The following is a 16,869-nucleotide window of genomic DNA, read 5'->3' as shown; positions in this document are numbered from 1 at the left end:
AGGGGGCAAAACTGTCCCAGGTTGAGCAATCCAACATGTGAAGATGTAGCTTACATTTTCTAATAGAGAAAATAAGTGAGTAAAACATTAATAATTTAACACACGAACATGTATTTATACTCACTTGGCTAAAATTCCCACACTTAGGAATAACTTTATGACTTCTGTGATACACACGGCTGTGGTTGAAAAGTAGAGTTCTTTGTCTGATGTCCTCGTGTATCTTAAAGCTACGGTATAAGCTGCAGCCACCAGGGTCATCACTGCCAAGCAGTATAACTTGAATAATAAATTGACGTTTTCTGGAAAATATGGGCAACAAAGATATTAGGTAGTAGACAATATTATGTCAATAAAAGTGAACATTGTACCTCAAAATGCTTTCTAATTTCAAGCACAAAATACATTTAAAAATTTACTTCAAGAGTTCCTGGAGTTCCCGTTGTGGTGCAGTGGTTAACGAATCCGACTAGGAACCATGAGGTTGCGGGTTCAATCCCTGCCCTTGCTCAGTGGGTTAAGGATCCGGCATTGCCGTGAGCTGTGGTGTAGGTGCAGATGCGGCTTGGATCCCGAGTTGTGGCTGTGGCTATGGCATAGGCGGGCAGCTACAGCTCCGACTAGACCCCTAGTGTGGGAACCTCCATATGCCACGGGAGCGGCCCAAGAAATGGCAAAAAGACGAGAAAGAAAAAAAAAAAAGAGTTCCCATTGTGGCGCAGCAGAAATGAATCCGACTAGGAGCTAGGAGGTTGAAGGTTTGATCCCTGGCCTCGATCAGTGGGTTAAGGATCTGGCGTTGCCATGAGCCGTGGTGTGGGTTGAAGATGTGTCTCAGATCCCGCGTTGCTGTGGCTGTGGTGTAGGCCAGCAGCTATAGCTCTGATTCAACCCCTAGCCTGGGAACCTCCATATGCCATGGGTCAGCCCTAAAAAGAAAAAAATAAAAAAAAATATTTCAAACAACACTTTCCAATTACATGAACACAAACAAACACACACATACAAAAGCCAGCTGACTTAATATCACTGGTTAGGCAGAACTTTTGCCCCTAGGGATAGCTCAATTCCAAGGCTATGTGACATAACTAAACAACCCTAGTTTGGGCTGTTATAAATTACATACTTTATATAATTCATACTTCTGAAAGCAAAGCCTGAAAACAATTACAGCAATGAATATTCTAAATATAAAGAGAGCAGAAAGATGGGGAGTTTCCTTCATGGCTCAGCAATTAACGAACCCAACTAGGATCCATGAGGATGGGGGTTTGATCCCCGGCCTCACTCAGTAGTTTAAGGATCCAGCATTGCTGTGAGCTATGGTGTAGGTCACAGATGAAGCTCTGATCCCGTGTTATTGCGACTGTGGTGTAAGCCAGCAGCTAAAGCTCTGATTCGACCCCTAGCCTAGGAACTTCTATATGCCTCGGATGCAGCCCTAAAAAAGCTAAATAAATAAATAAATTAAATAAAGAGAACAGAAAAGGAAACAAAAACAGTAACTGAGTGATACAAGTAGGGATTAAAACTTCATCACAACAACAAAACAAATTACATCTAATCCCTCATTTCACAGCATTATACGAAAAGATCATTCATAATACAAAAAAGAGTACTGAGAACGAAGTTCTGTGAAACTTCAAATCCAGGAAACATACACGACTTATGAACACTCAATTTAAGAACGTACAAGTATATATGAGCAGCAGCCATCACTCAAGCACCAGGGCCAGTCCAACACCTTCCATAAAACCACAAGCCCTGAGGTACCGGGTCTCCTTTCCCATCCACACCCCGAGCCCTGCTGTGATACTGCCATTGCCTGATGCTCAAACCAGTCCTACTTTCTTTACCCAGTTCACACCTCTCTCATCCCCAGCTACCTCTAACCTTCTTTCAAATCTTCAGGCACATATTATCAGCAAATTTTATTCTATGAAGGGCCGAGAGTAAATATTTTAGGTTTTTGTAGCCCACAAGGCAAAATCAAGGATCTCATGTAGGTACTTAAGTAACAAGAGAGAAAATACATTTTCACATTTAGCTTGTATTTAATTGGACAAACTTAAAATATAACAATAATTGAGTACAATGCCTTATGGTATTGAAAAGGAGGGAATTCTATTGGGGGTTTCATTGGTCTTCAAAGTTAACGTTCCATCAAATCATTTACATACAGTTCCCTGGTGGCTCAGTGGGTTAAGGATCCCAGTGCTGTCACTGCTGTAGCTTAGGTCACTGCTGTGGCACGGGTTCAATCCCTGGCCTGGGAACTTCCTCAAGCCAGAGGTGGACCCCGCTCAAAAAAAAAAAAAAAAAAATCAATTGCAAGCGCTCACCTGTAAAAAACCATTCTTAGCTCGTAAGCCATACAAAAACAAGTGAGAGGCTGGGTTTGACCAATGGGTCATACTTTGACAACCTGGGTTAAGACTCAGAGGGACAGGAGGTGACTCTGGGCTACTGGTATAACTCCATTATACCTAAGTATTCTTTAGTTCACCACTTTGGAAGCCTAACCAAAATTCGAAGATGACTTTCACGGGAAAATAAAATAGGAGTTTCAAACAAATCAACTTTACATGGTAAGGCAGTAACTTAACCAGGAAACATGTTCTTCAATGTAAATATTTTCCCCTGGTTGAATTAAAGAATTATGTATAAATTGCAGGCAGGTTTTTAAAATGATATCAGGTCTTAACTAAAAAGTAATATGGCTGAACAAAAGAAATAGAGCTTATATCTGCCCTAAACTTCCTTTCCAAAAGATCTGAGGAGCCAAAACACAATGTTTATGCAAATGGGAGTGAAGGAGATAATGATTATACTTCACTTGCTCTAAAACTTTCCCACACAAGGAGGAAATGTAAGACTTAAAAAATAAACAGCAAGACAGGAGAGTTCCCGTCGAGGCTCAGCGGTTAACAAATCTGACTAAGAACCAAGGGGTTGCAGGTTCGATTCCTGGCCTTGCTCAGTGGGTTAGGGATCGGCATTTCCGTGAGCTGTGGTGTAGGTCACACACGTGGCTCGGATCCCTTATTGCTATGGCTCTGGTGTAGGCCGGTGGCTACAGCTCCAATTAGACCCCTAGCCTGGGAATCTCCATATGCCGCGGAAGCGGCCCTAGAAAAGGCAAAAAGACAAAAAAATAAATAAATAAATAAACAAACAAACAGCAAGACAGAAGAAAGCATTTCCCATCTTCTCCATCAAAGGTGAGCAACACCTCACATTTCCCCTCACTTTTATATGCCCTGCAAGCTCAGACTAGTTTCTTATTTTTAAAACGTTGGAGGAAAAAAGTTTTTAAATGGTCTTTTGCGATGCATGAAAATTATATGAAATTCAAACCTCAGTGAACATAAAACAGTTTTCTTGGAACACAGCTACACTCATTTATTTCCAAATTATCTATGGCTATTTTTTGTCCTGAAACAATAGGGTGAGTAGTTATGAGAGAGACCATCAGCCCTTAACAAAAAAAGGTTTGCAACACATGTCCTAGATTCTCAACACTTTCATAAATGAGGTTAAGACTGCCAAACTAAAAATGACTTTACTTCAGCTATTATATATTCAATACAACATAGTGAATGTTTAAACATTAAACCAACTATGTAGAGCCTATGTATAATTATTCTGACCTATAATTATTACTGTCATCAACTCTGAAAATATACCTATTAGCATAGTGATTCAACGGGAATATACATGATACTCTTGAAAATAGTGCTCTAAATGAAATAGTAATCAAGTAAGTTTAGATATGTATATAACATACACGGCTTTCTTTGCTATAGACTATCATGTATAAAACATACATAAACTTTTAAAAAATACTTCATGCTTTTTCTCTAATTTCAGTTTAGCATTAGACCAAAATATTTCTTTTTTTTTTTTTTTCTTTTTAGGGCAGCATATGGAAGTTCCCAGGCTAGGGGCTACAGCTGCAGGCCTACACCATAGCCCCGGCAACACCATATCCTTAACTCACTGAGTGAGACCAGGAATCGAATCCAAGTCCTCATGGATACTAGTCAGGATTGTTACCACTGAACCACGACAGGGACGCCCCACAATATTTCTTCTTCACTCCAGTCATAAATTCTCCAGTATGAAATTGCAATTATTAGCAACTTCAATTTTTTTTCAGAGTAATATCAAAAGTCCATACACGTAATCACTGTCAGTTTTGCTGAGTATTCAAATCATGGCCAGAGCTAGTGACTATAAACCTAGCCCACAACTCAGATGCACTGCTGAGTGGGCACAGTGGCACATTTGCAGTGTTTTCTCTGTCTCATAAAGTTCCCACTAGCCCTCACACAATATTTATTTCAGTGTGGGAAATGCCCTCCAAAAGAAATTTACAGTCTGGAGCTGCATCTTTTTCTCAGTTACATTTTACTATTTAAACAGAGGACATTATTCATAATACTTGAGAACTCGGAAATTCAGGAAAGCCAGATAAATCTTTTGTGAACAGGAAGCTCTAGAAACTTCAATTTTGTGTTACACATTTCTCGGGGCATATAAGACTTATAACATGACTGGGGCACAACAAATGTGCAATAGGCCTAAATCTGTATATACTGTTGCAACAGTTCCAGATAATGACTTGACTTTTGTGATTTTGAGGTTGCCTTCCTCATTAATCTTGCTGTTCCCATTTTACGTCAGTTATCAAAACAATTCTGTTTTTTGTTTTTTTTTTTCACTTCCTTTACAAAAAGACGCTTAAGGTTGGGTTTATTTGAAATGGGAGACCAGGTAAGAGAAGCACATACAGCTAATGCAACTACAAACAATGCTCCCTGGGCAGAGCTAGAGTAATAAACGTGGCCTCTCCAACCAGGAAAATAATTTGGCACCCATGCGAGAAACTATTCCTCAAATATTTGTTCAACATTTATTCAAAGGTGAAGCCAAGACCTCGATGGGAGAAGGCTGGAGAAAGAATCCGGGTGCTGCTCAACCTTTCCTAGCCACTGCTCTAATTCAGCCCTGCTCTTAATTCACTTACCCCGCTCAGCAAAACAAAAGTGCTGCGGAGTTAATCAGACTCATCCTCATGAAATGGCAATTAGTCATCAAATATTATTACTCTAATGTGCTACCCCTGGGGAAGGGAAGAGTTGTGGATCTCACCCTCCCCCCTCCCCCGCCAAAATACCAAAGTGTTCCTTCTAACCATATACAACATTCTCCTTGGAAATAACTCTGTTATTCTGGACTGCCAGAACTCTGGACTGCCTTTTCCATCTCGTTACGGTTTCAGTTTGTTTTAATGTCCCAGTTCAGTGACTGTTACGTGGACCAGCCGCCGCTTAGACGCTACACCCGGAGCATGCCCTTAAAACTCTGAGCATCCTAGGTCAGAAGACGCAGCAGAGACCGCCGCCGCGGTGACCCGGGGCCGGACGGAGAACGGTCCTGCCTCCTTTGGGTGAGGCGGATGCAGCCCGGGACCTGCGCCCCGACCCTGCGCCGGGTCCGCCGCTGCCCGGGCCTGTCTGAATTCGGGTCCCACCCACTACCCGCTCGTCCAGGCAGGCGGCGTCTTGGGCCGCGGAACTGCCCAGCGCGGAGTCCGCCGCGGGGAAAGCAGCTGCAGTGGGAGGCTGGCTGCCCCGCGCTGCCCAGACAGGCGGCGGCGGGCGCTCCAGCCCGGGAGCGGCTCTACACAACTCCAGATGCCCGTCGCCCGCGCCTGGCCCCGGGGCCCGGAGCCCTGCGGGCGCGAGGGATGCTGCACCGCCGACAGGTGCGGACCAGCGCTGACGCTCACTCGCCACCGCCCCCCGGGGGCTTCCCCTGTCCCGGCGACCGCCAATCTCACCTCTTGGGGCAGCCATGGTTCCCCGACAGCCCCGCGCGGAACTGACGCGCGCCCCCTCTGCGAGCGCTGCGCCGGACACCGGGGACCGCCCCCTGAGGTCATAGAGACGAAAGCCGCTCGGCCTAGAGCGCCTCGCCGGCCAGTGGCCGCCGGCTTGCCTCCCAGCCAAACACCAAGATTAGGCTCAGGAATCCAACTGCTACCGAAAAGGGAACGACCCGGATGGAGGAGAGGACTGTACCGCCAAGTATATGTGGACAACAGCGTGACACTCGGTTCCAAGGCCGTCCTTTTGTAAACTACAGCTCCCGGCCGGTTAAGGAAACAGAGTTAAGGGAGCGGAGCTTTGCCTTCTGGGAGTTGTAGTCCTCAGCAACGTGACTTGGCGGCAAATAGGATTTGGGTTTAGGCACTGATTCACGGATGTCAAAGCTGTTGTAGGACCACCCAGAACTTGTAAAGAAACAGAAACTACGTTCAGCAACCTTGGCAACTTTTGTAACTTTCACCTCGCTCATTAACTGCCATTGTTACCTCTTATTTAAACTTAATATAGTTATTATTGTTCAGAGTCTTGTGCCTGTGTCCTTATCATTAGCATTGCCATTGGTTATATTTACCCAGCCAGACATTAACTGCACGATCTTCACACGACAAACGGGCTTCATAAATAGTATATGTGTCCATAGGTATTTACTTCAACCGCTATAATCTTTACTTTCACTAAAGCATATTAATTAGCATAAATGATGTTAGAAATAATTCATTTGCAAAATGAATGGCTTTCGAGATATGTAGATTGGTTAAAAATACCTCATTTCTTACAGGAACATGATCTGAGGGAGAATAGTAGCTCATATACTCTCTCTTTCTCTCACACACACAGACACAAATTGATCAAAATTGGTGTGCTGGGTAAAATGCTTTTGGGGGGACTGGTTTTGTGGCATTTCTGGTTCACGTAACCTATCGTGCTGCTCTTCCCTACTTTTCTTGTAAATTTTTATTGCCCACAAAGATTTTGTATTCCATTGGCATGGGCCTTGACTAGATTTTGATGTCTTTTGCCCTAACCTGATAAGCTCAATTCCACCAGGGACAAAGCTATCCTCAGATAGAGTCAGGATTATCGACCCGTTCCAGTGAGGGAAGCTGTACACCACAGTCAGTGAGACATGTCTCAGACAACAAAGGAAAATACAGGGTTATAGAATCTGGGGGAAGGATGGACTCAGGTGAAATTTTAAAAGTGTTTTGATATATTTAAAGCAGACCTGTGTGTTAAAAAAAAAAAAAGTCAGTATTAGATCTGTTCCTCGGAAACTGCAAAGTTACATTTCAAGAGCCCCTTAAATGAAGGCTATGCACCTAGATTGGAAACTGAGGCTGCTTCTTTGCGTCAAAGCCACTAAAATCTTTACAGAAGAGTGGACTGTTTCATTCTTCCTGATACAATTTCAACAGCAAGTTTCCTAACACTTTATGATTTTCGAGGACAAAATTCTTTTAGTGAATTTAGAAAGTAGATACTCAAAAACCAGGGGTTGTTATTATACTTTACAACTGCAGCATACCCTTGAAAGAAATGTTATTTCCTGTTAACTTTACAGACGGCATTTCTGTTTGTTATCCCAGCCCAAGCAGTGGCCAAATGGATATTATATTCTTTTTCTTTTCTTTTCTTTTTTTGCCATTTCTTGGGCTGCTCCCGCGGCATATGGAGGGTCCCAGGCTAGGGGTCCAATCAGAGCTCAGGATCTGAGCTGCATCTGCAACCTACACCACAGCTCATGGCAACACCGGATCCTTAACCCACTGAGCAAGGCCAGGGATCAAACCCACAACCTCATGGTTCCTAGTCAGATTCGTTAACTACTGAGCCACGACGGGAACTCCATGGATATTATATTCTTAAGCCAACCTCATTTTTACTTTCCTTGTTTTCAATTATCTTAAGTATTGGAGGGGAAAAAATATCGGTTTAATGTATATTTTTTATGTATAACTAGCTTTCTAAAAACTTGGTTAAAGCAAGGCACAGCCATCTTCCATCTTCAACATCTGAGTCATAAGTTCATTTGCCTGATGACAAAATAACTTTTCAGCAGCTGTTGCCTTCTCCATCTGAGAAATGATTGTCACTATCAAACTGCAGTATTTGTCTTGATACCTTGCTCACTTCTATCTTTGCTCAGGCATCACAGCTACCCTAGTCTCAATGAATGGCATGAAGGAACCCCAGTATTATATCCATTGGTAACAAAGTAAACCCAGTATTATATCCATTGGTAACAAAGTAAACACGTTGGGCATGTGAAGGAATCACATGCCCAAAGGCTTAAGGAAGTTGTTGGTAGCTGTATAATAGATTATTAAAAGAGGTAAAATTTAAAGTACGATAAACCATTAACCATAAAGGACCATGTAGACAAATCATACACCTAGACATGACTGTTTCCATGACAGTTTAAGCACATTACTCTCATTCTGCTATGAAGAAAACATCCAAAACCAATTTGCTAGGTTATCATTATTTTAAAACAACTCTTTCCTATGGTATAATATTACTAAAGACAAGCCAGAAAAATTGCTCCATTTTAGAATTGTGGAAAAAAATGTTAAATACAAAGAGACAATGTAAAATTCAGTGTATGGGCTAGAAAAGTTAAACATTTGTTATAATCATTGGTATCTAAACATTTCTATTCGGGCTTAATTCCCCCTTGCCTCTGCTTCCTTTTTTAGCTACCATAACCTCGCTTCTCTTTTCCTGCCAGTCACTGATTAAGTAGTCCGTACTTATTTCTACAATTTTCTGCTTCGCTGGCTGCAATCTTATTTCAACTCAAGCCAACTCTGTTAAATCAGCTCAACGCTTGCCAACTCCATTCCTCATCCTCTTTTGTTTGTTCATTAGACATTTACTGAAAGTCCTAATGTGCCCAGCATTATTCTAGGCACTGAGAACTAGAAAACAGAAATCAGGCGAAATGAGGATAGGCAGGCCCCAGAAATGAAACACTAGGGATTCTCTCCCCTCTTGGCTCACACCAACCAGGCACTAACCAGACAAATGCTTTACATGTGTTAACTCATTCAATCCTCTCGACTAAGCAATGAGTGGGGAACTGTTATTGTGATTAATTTTTGTGATGAAGAAAACTGCAGCAGAGAGAGATGAACACAATTAGTAAGTGGTAGACCTAGACTTGCTTTCCATGATCACAGAGATTCCTTTACATTTTTTTCTATTTTTCTGACTGCTCCTCTGTCTTATCTCTTCCTCCTCATTCCAGCCCCATTCTTTGGGGATGACTCCCCAAATTATCTTTGTCCGACTTAAATTCCATCACCTCTGCTTTACTATCTTTGTCATTTCCTGAACTCAAATATCTAGTGCTAAACACATTATCTTTTTTTAAGGGGTAAAAACTTTGATTTTCCCTTTCCCCTTCCTAGGATGTTAGCTCCCCTTCATTAAATCTCACCTTTGCCCCTTCATGTCATCCATCACCACAATACCCTAACTCTTGTAACAGCCTCCTCACTATCTCCCCAATTCCATTATCTCTCTCCCATGGTTAATCTCCTGTTCAAGGATCTGCCATGGTTTCTAATATCCTACTACAGGAAGGCAACACATTCCTCTGCTTTCAGAGCTCAGTGGGTTAAAGATCCGACGTTGCCTCGGATGCAGTGTAAGTCACAGAAGATGGATTTTAAAACATACCGTAGGCGTACCCATCGTGGCTCATTGGTTAACAAATCCGACTAGGAACCATGAGGTTGCCGGTTCGATCCCTGCCCTTGCTCAGTGGGTTCAGGATCTGACGTTGCTGTGAGCTGTGGTGTGGGTCACAGACCCGGCTCAGATCCCGTGTTGCTGTGGCTTTGGCATAGGCTGGCAGCTGCAGCTCTGATTGGACCCCTAGCCTGGGAATCTCCATATTGCCATGGGAATGGCTCAAGAAAAGGCAAAAAGACAAAAAAAAATTAAACAAATAAATAAATAAAACATTCTGTAAGTAACATTTAACTTACATAGAAAACAAATTATACAAACATCTAAATAAGAGTTACCTGAGCCAAAAAAAAAAAAAATGCTAACTATAAATGACCTCCAGTTGCTAAGGTGGGCATTAACAGTCCCTCCACCTGAGAGCCTTCAGTATCCACATGTGGGTATTGGAAGTGTGAAGGCAGTGATAAAACTACAGTTTGAAGCTCAGCTATCAGTCATTCACAGAGGCCCTAAACACAACTGCCTGTGGAGTTAGGCAAATGAGGCCTAGGAGTAAAGTGGGAGGCCTGTAAGGCAGCGAAATGGGAACCTGAATTACCTGCCCTGCGAAAGGGCCCAGTTACTACTTTTAGGAACGCTGGCCAAGCGTTGACAGGTAGTCTGAGCTTTTAAGGGGCCAGAATCCAGATTCTATGTAAAATTTCCAGATTTTAAAAAACATCATAAACCAGCTATAATGAAAAAAAATAAAAATAAAAAAATTTTTAAATCATGTGGACTTTTATATTGTTCCAAATTAGTGAGGTTTTATTATATATAATGTATATAATCCATTATATATTATATATCAATTTAATCTGCAAATGAAATAGAAAATATTGACTATGGTTTAAATTTTTTTCTCAGTTTTCTGATGTTTTCATTAGTCATCATATGCAAGTTTTAACCACAGAGACACCATTTTGTTGTCACAAGAAAAATGAACAAAAATTAGATCTGACAATATCCTTAGTGGAAGTATAAACTGGTGCAACCACCTTGGAAAACAGTTTTTACTTTATCCAGCAAGGTTTAAAGTGCATATGCTCTCTGAGCCAGCAATTCCACTTCTACATATATAGCCTAGAACAACTTTTCCATACATGCATCAAGAGATATGAAGGAGAATATTCACTGCAGCATAATATTTAGTACTCCCAAAGTGGGAAAAAATACTTTCCGGAGTTCCCATCGTGGCGCAGTGGTTAACGAATCTGACTAGGAACCATGAGGTTGCGGGTTCGGTCCCTGCCCTTGCTCAGTGGGTTAACGATCCAGCATTGCCATGAGCTGTGGTATAGGTTGCTGACGTGGCTCGGATCCCGCGTTGCTGTGGCTCTGGCATAGGCCGGTGGCTACAGCTCCAATTTGACCCCTAGCCTGGGAACCTCCATATGCCGCGAGAGCGGCCCAAGAAATAGCAAAAATACAAAACAAACAAACAAAAAAAAACCTTTCCATCAGCAATAGAACTGAAACATAGGTTGTGCTATATTCACACAATGGAATTCTGCACTATAACGAAAGGAAAATTAATTGTAATACACATAACACAGATAAAAGAAGCAAGTCACAAAAGAAGATGTACATTCTGATTCCAATGATAAAATATTCAAAACCATATAAAATCAAATATTATGCTATTTAGGTATGAAAAAAGTGATACGCCTGTAAGGAAAAGCAAAGGAATTATAAGTACAAAACCAATGATGAAGGTTACTTCACATTGAGGAAGGAATGGATGAGATCAGGGAGGCATTTAAAGGCAATGCTAACATGCTTCTTTTTTAAACTGGATGGTGGGCATAAATGTGTTTGTTAAATTGTTGTTTTTATACTTTATTACTTAAAAATCTTACTTTCTATTTAGTAAAATTTGATATAACAATTAAAACTTTGTCTTTCATATAAATTTAGTAAAATACAAGTCTTTCACATACACATATATATATATATTTTTTAGGACCGCATTTGCAGCATATGGAGGGTCCCGGCTAGGGATCCAATTGAAGCTGTAGCCACCAGCCTACACCACAGCTACAGCAATGCCAGATCCAAGCCGTGTCTGCAACCTACACCACAGCTCACAGCAATGCTGGATCCTTAACCCACTGAGTGAGGGCAGGGATCGAACCTGAAACCTCATGATTCCTAGTCGGATTCGTTTCCACTGTGCCATGATGGGAACTCCAAATTTCCAGATTTTATTTATTTATTTTTTTTGTCTTTTGTTGTTGTTATTGTTGTTGTTGCTATTTCTTGGGCCGCTCCTGCGGCATATGGAGGTTCCCAGGCTAGGGATTGAATCAGAGCTGCAGCCACCGGCCTACGCCAGAGCCACAGCAACGCGGGATCCGAGCCACGTCTGCAACCTACACCACAGCTCACGGCAACGCCGGATCATTAACCCACTGAGCAAGGGCAGGGACTGAACCCGCAACCTCATGGTTCCTAGTCAGATTCGTTAACCACTGCGCCACGACGGGAACTCCGAATTTCCAGATTTTAAAAAACACCATGTGGACTTTTATTCTAACTGTTCCAAATTAGTGAGATCTTATTATATATAATATATATGATCCATTATATATTTTATATAAATTTAACCAGCTAATGAAAAGGAAAACATTGACTATGGTTTAAATTTTTACTGTTTAAAATATTAAAAATGATTTAAAAAATATACTTCTATCCCAGTCATATAATCTATGTTATCTAAATAAATTTCTATCCCAGTCATAATCATCTTATAATATACTAATGTCTAATAACTTCAATCTTTTTTTTTTTTTTTTTGCTTTTTAGGGCCACACCAGCAGCATGTAGAGGTTCCCAGGCTAAGGGTCTAGTCAGAGCTACAGCTGCTGGCCACAGTCACAGCTACAGCCACAGCCACACCAGATCCAAGCCGTGTCTTCGACGTATGTCACAGCTCACAACAATGCTGGATCCTTAACCCACTGAGTGAGGCCAGGGAGCAAACCTGCAACCCCATGGTTCCTAGTCGGATTTGTTTCCCTGCGCCAGAATGGGAACTCCTAATAATTTCAATCTTAATGCTGCTAAATTTTTTTCTAACAGGTCAAAGAGGAATGGACAGAGTTTTACTCTTCAGTTTTAATAGAATGAAAAGTGTATTACAGAAAACAATTTTTCATTTTTTATAGCAGTTTGACAGTACATGGTACATGTAAATGAGAATCCAAAATAATTCATATCACCAATGAATGTGCCAGCCCCCTCCCCAAATTAGCCAATTTTCATGGATGCAAAATACTGTTAAATAGTTGCCATTGTTCATACTTCGGTGGTACCGATGTTCAAAACGTGGTCTCTAACTAAGTTTCATCAACGCCTCTGGTTAAGTTCACCTTTACTCCATAGGTAGTCTTAGTCTGGCCCCCGCGAAGACCAGCTATGTAGATCTGGGGCCGGGGTACTTGGCTGCTGCCTTCCCTCAGGGACTGTGTGCTAGCCGTCTTTGAAGGGTACACCTGGGAACAATTTTCTCTTCTCATGTGACTAAGATTGGTTTGTACTGAGTGAGTAACTTTCTGACGCAAATTGGCCTAAGTATAAAGAGAATACACAGAAATTAACATTTCTCTAAAGAACAAAATACTCTGAAGGAGCAGTTAATATCTGCCTTCTCCCCTGCCCATCCACAAAGCAATGACTCCTACAACCTTTCTACAAAACATAAAAATATTAGAAAATTTAGAACATAATAGAAAATAAATACCCTTTGCTGAGAAGTAGGATAATAAATTAAATGGTGAATATGGACCCAAAGTGAGAATATAGAGATTCAGATTTACGGTGAGCTCAATTCTTTGTTAATATAATCTTCTAATTCATTTATTATTATACACTGAGATTCATACAACTTGGATTTTTCCACCATTCTTGGTTTATTTTTTTAAAGACAAAAATTTAAGATTTCCATTGTTTTACTTAAGTGGGCAGCACCTTAGACTTTTTTTTTTTCTTTTTGGTCTTTTTAGGGCTGCACCTGCAGCATATGGAGGTTCCCAGGCTAGGGGTCAAATCGAAGCTACAGCTGCCGACCTTCACCATAGCCACAGCAACACGGGATCTGAGCCGCGTCTGTGACCTACACCATAGCTCATGGCAACGCCAGATCCTTAACCCGCTGAGCAAGGCCAGGGATCGAACCCTCATCCTCTTGATTCCTAGTTGGATTCGTTTCTACTGCACAAGGAAAGAAACTCCAGCACCTAAGATGTTCAGCAGTTTCCAGATAATATTTGACATGATTCTACATTTTGCTTACTCCTTTTACGGATTACTGGTAATCATGAGGTTAAACAGATTACTCAGGCTGGACAAGCAAGGAGGAGTTTGTTAAAAGGATAATAAGTTTTACTAAGGTTGTGGTGAAATCCTAGGGAAAACTCAGAAGGTATTAGACCATGTGAGTTAGGAACAAGAGACCTGGAATTAGAGGAAATCTTTCAGAGTTTGAGATCCTACAAGTGATTGAGAACCAAAACTGCTCCCCAACCCCAACACACACACAACTTATTGTCTACATTAGTATGACTTTACTATTCTTTTGTCTTCATTAGCATAATTTTCCAAGAGACTCTTGACAAAGCAAATAACTTGACTGTTCATTACAGAACATCCTGAAAGGTGTTTCAGCTCTTCAGTAGTAAGCATTAACACAAAGAGTAAGCCTAGGACTCTTTGCGTCCCTTGCCTTAAGATTCACTTTGCTATGCCCATCCATTTTGCACTGTTTTTTCATAATCTTTACCCAACCCAATTCAAGCCCCTAAGCCGTCCGCCACCTGACCCCTGACATGGAAAGACCTGCCCTCAACCAAATTTCAAAGTCTCAATAAATCCTGATCTTGCTATTTCCCCTCAGAGACAACGCAAAGCTCTGCTGAGGGGGGTGGTTTCCTTTGCAACTATAAGCCATATACTCAGCTTCATCTTATGAACACATCATGTTGGTAATACATGGGGAGCTGGCATTCAACATGCTGCAGTTCTAGAGGATAATAGGTGTAAGGTGGGGAAACAGAATGAACTTGAGGCAGGAGGAGAAAGGGTCAGGATGAAGTTCAGCCCCACTGAACACCCCATTCTCTTAACATTTCCAGTCCAGACCAAATCTTCCATATCTACCTCTCATCTCCTGTCCAGCCAGCACTCTTTCTTCTCCTTTGCCTCTCTGTGTCTCAAGGCCAACCTAAAATGTCACCTAAGTTCATGGAGTAGAATTTTTACTGCACTTGTTATACCACTCACCAAGAGGTCCTGAAATATTTTTAGTGTATTAATGTCACTTGCTCGATCATTAGTTCCTGATACGTAAGACAGATATGTTACCTAGTACACATCTGAGGAGCTCCAGTGAGTCTAGTAGATAACAGAAAAGAATGCAGCAAATGAGAGCTTCATGAATTACAGATGAATAGCTGGTAGGAATGCTAATGGATCAATGATCTGGAACATATGCCAGGAAGTTGAACCTTCCTCATCCTAAGCAACCAAGGGACTGAAGAGCTGCCACCAGAGAACGTGGCAAGGGAAATTATGTGGTTAGTGAAAAGAGTGGCTGGATGTACAAGCAGATAAAGGCTGGACCTTCTATGACAATAGAATTCTGACCCCACAACCTCTGAAGCAACCAATCTTAGAAGTCAAACCACAATTTCCGCAGCTGCAGCAATCAGACCAGAAGAGTCAGAACAACCCTATTTTTGTTTGCTTCCTCCCCTTCCAAGTCTGGATCAACCAGAGAAAGCCAAATATGCTTACTAAACCAATCACATATGATGCCCTGCTGCTCCAGCTTCCCTGTCAGCAAACTCCAATCAGAGAATCCCTGAAGCCCTCCCCTTTTTCACTATAAAGCATTCTCACTCAAACATAAGTGATGGTGACTGAGTCCCTTGATATAACAAACTTTGAATAAATAGCCTCTGCTCTCATACCTGATTTTGGGTAAAGAGGTGAAAAGGCCACAGATGTAAAAAAAGAGTCTGTTCCTTCATACTATAAATATTCATTGTTTAAAATGACAAAACACTATAGAAAGAACAAGTGGGGGGAATTCCACTGAGTCAGACAGGGATGAGGGTTTCAAAGACAGGCTTCAAGGGTAGGTACCTATTGTGATTAAAGACGACTGAGAATCAGGACAAGAAAGCCAAATGTCTGGAGAGAAAAAGTTGACAGTAAAAGGGAACCATATCTGTGATATAACAGAGATAATATTCTGATCCTCAAAAAAGTCCAAAAAAAAAGAAAGGTATGCTTTAAATGATTAGAAGAAGCTGGAGGGTTTTAAATACTAGCACCTCATAGGTTAGCACAATAGATTAAAACTATTATACAGATTATTAGAGAAATGGAGTAGGAGTTCCCATTGTGGCTCCACAGGTTAAGGACATGACGTTGTCTCTGTGAGGATACGAGTCTGGTCCCTGGCCTCACTCAGTGGGTTAAGCATCCAATGTTGGTGCAAGCTGTGGTGTAGGTCACAGGTGCAGCCCTGATTTGACCCCTGACCCAGGAACTACCATATGCCACAGGTGCAGCCATAAAAAAGGAAAAAGAGAGAAATGGAGGAGAGATAGATAGCAACCATCATGTTTTACTTACTGTCTGCTATAATTTGAGAGTAGCTTCGTACTTCTGTATTTCTATATATGCTTAAAATTAGAACATAGTCTTAAAATGTAAAGCTAGAAGTTATAAATTATCCTGATTATTTTTATTTTAACAAAGATACTGTGAACGACTCACTATTTTACATAAATAATTTAGCTTACCAACTCCATGAGTAACAACATATTAAAATTCTCCAACCTATAAATAATTTTAGAAAAAAAATTACAAACCAGTTTTATAGCTTTTCTTCTTAACTCCCATTCATTCCACTCATATGATCTCACAATTGTTGGTGGCAATAAGTGTGTATCCGTCTGTGTGCTACTTTCACACATTGTAATTGGTTTTATATGTTTGCCAACCTCTTTCATCTAAAGAAGTAAAGTTTTGTAATTACTATTTGTAAAAAAAATATTATTTACTGATAACTAAAGTATTTAGCTAAAACTGACAAAACATTAGGAAAACTAGAACATGAAACATACTTGGAAATACTAGCAAAAAAAAAAAAAAAAAAGCTCATAATTAGTGAGCCAAACGTTATTGCTTTCCTGGGCAGTATGAATTTGTTCCTGATTTGGTGAACTAAATGTAG

The 16,869-nt window shown here is 41.1% G+C and overlaps 2 protein-coding genes across 5 annotated transcripts in view; both read right to left on the bottom strand.

The window, feature by feature from the left end:
- The window catches only part of SLC35A1 (solute carrier family 35 member A1), a 35,557-nt gene extending 29,624 nt beyond the window's left edge, over positions 1-5,933 (bottom strand). For 2 of the 3 annotated variants that reach the window (XM_047760779.1, XM_047760799.1), the window contains exons 1-2: positions 5,846-5,933; positions 125-302 (exon numbers count right to left, since the gene is read on the bottom strand). In XM_047760779.1, the coding sequence (XP_047616735.1) occupies positions 125-302; positions 5,846-5,861 (194 nt within the window). In that variant the 5' untranslated portion in view covers positions 5,862-5,933. Of the gene's footprint in view, positions 1-124; positions 303-5,845 lie in introns of those variants that run through there. The other variant, XM_047760789.1, reaches the window with a different exon arrangement.
- A 6,864-nt stretch (positions 5,934-12,797) lies between these two features.
- Positions 12,798-16,869, bottom strand: part of CFAP206 (cilia and flagella associated protein 206) — a 29,859-nt gene continuing 25,787 nt past the window's right edge. For both annotated transcript variants that reach the window (XM_047760758.1, XM_047760767.1), the window contains exons 12-13: positions 16,505-16,645; positions 12,798-13,195 (exon numbers count right to left, since the gene is read on the bottom strand). In XM_047760758.1, coding sequence (XP_047616714.1) covers positions 12,965-13,195; positions 16,505-16,645 — 372 coding nt within the window. In that variant the 3' untranslated portion in view covers positions 12,798-12,964. The remainder of the gene's footprint in view (positions 13,196-16,504; positions 16,646-16,869) is intronic.

This window comes from Phacochoerus africanus, chromosome 2 (genome assembly GCF_016906955.1).
Source record: "Phacochoerus africanus isolate WHEZ1 chromosome 2, ROS_Pafr_v1, whole genome shotgun sequence".
Classification (NCBI taxonomy): domain Eukaryota; kingdom Metazoa; phylum Chordata; class Mammalia; order Artiodactyla; family Suidae; genus Phacochoerus; species Phacochoerus africanus.
Note: the sequence above shows the minus strand (reverse complement) of the source record. Positions and strands in the feature narration are given on the sequence as shown.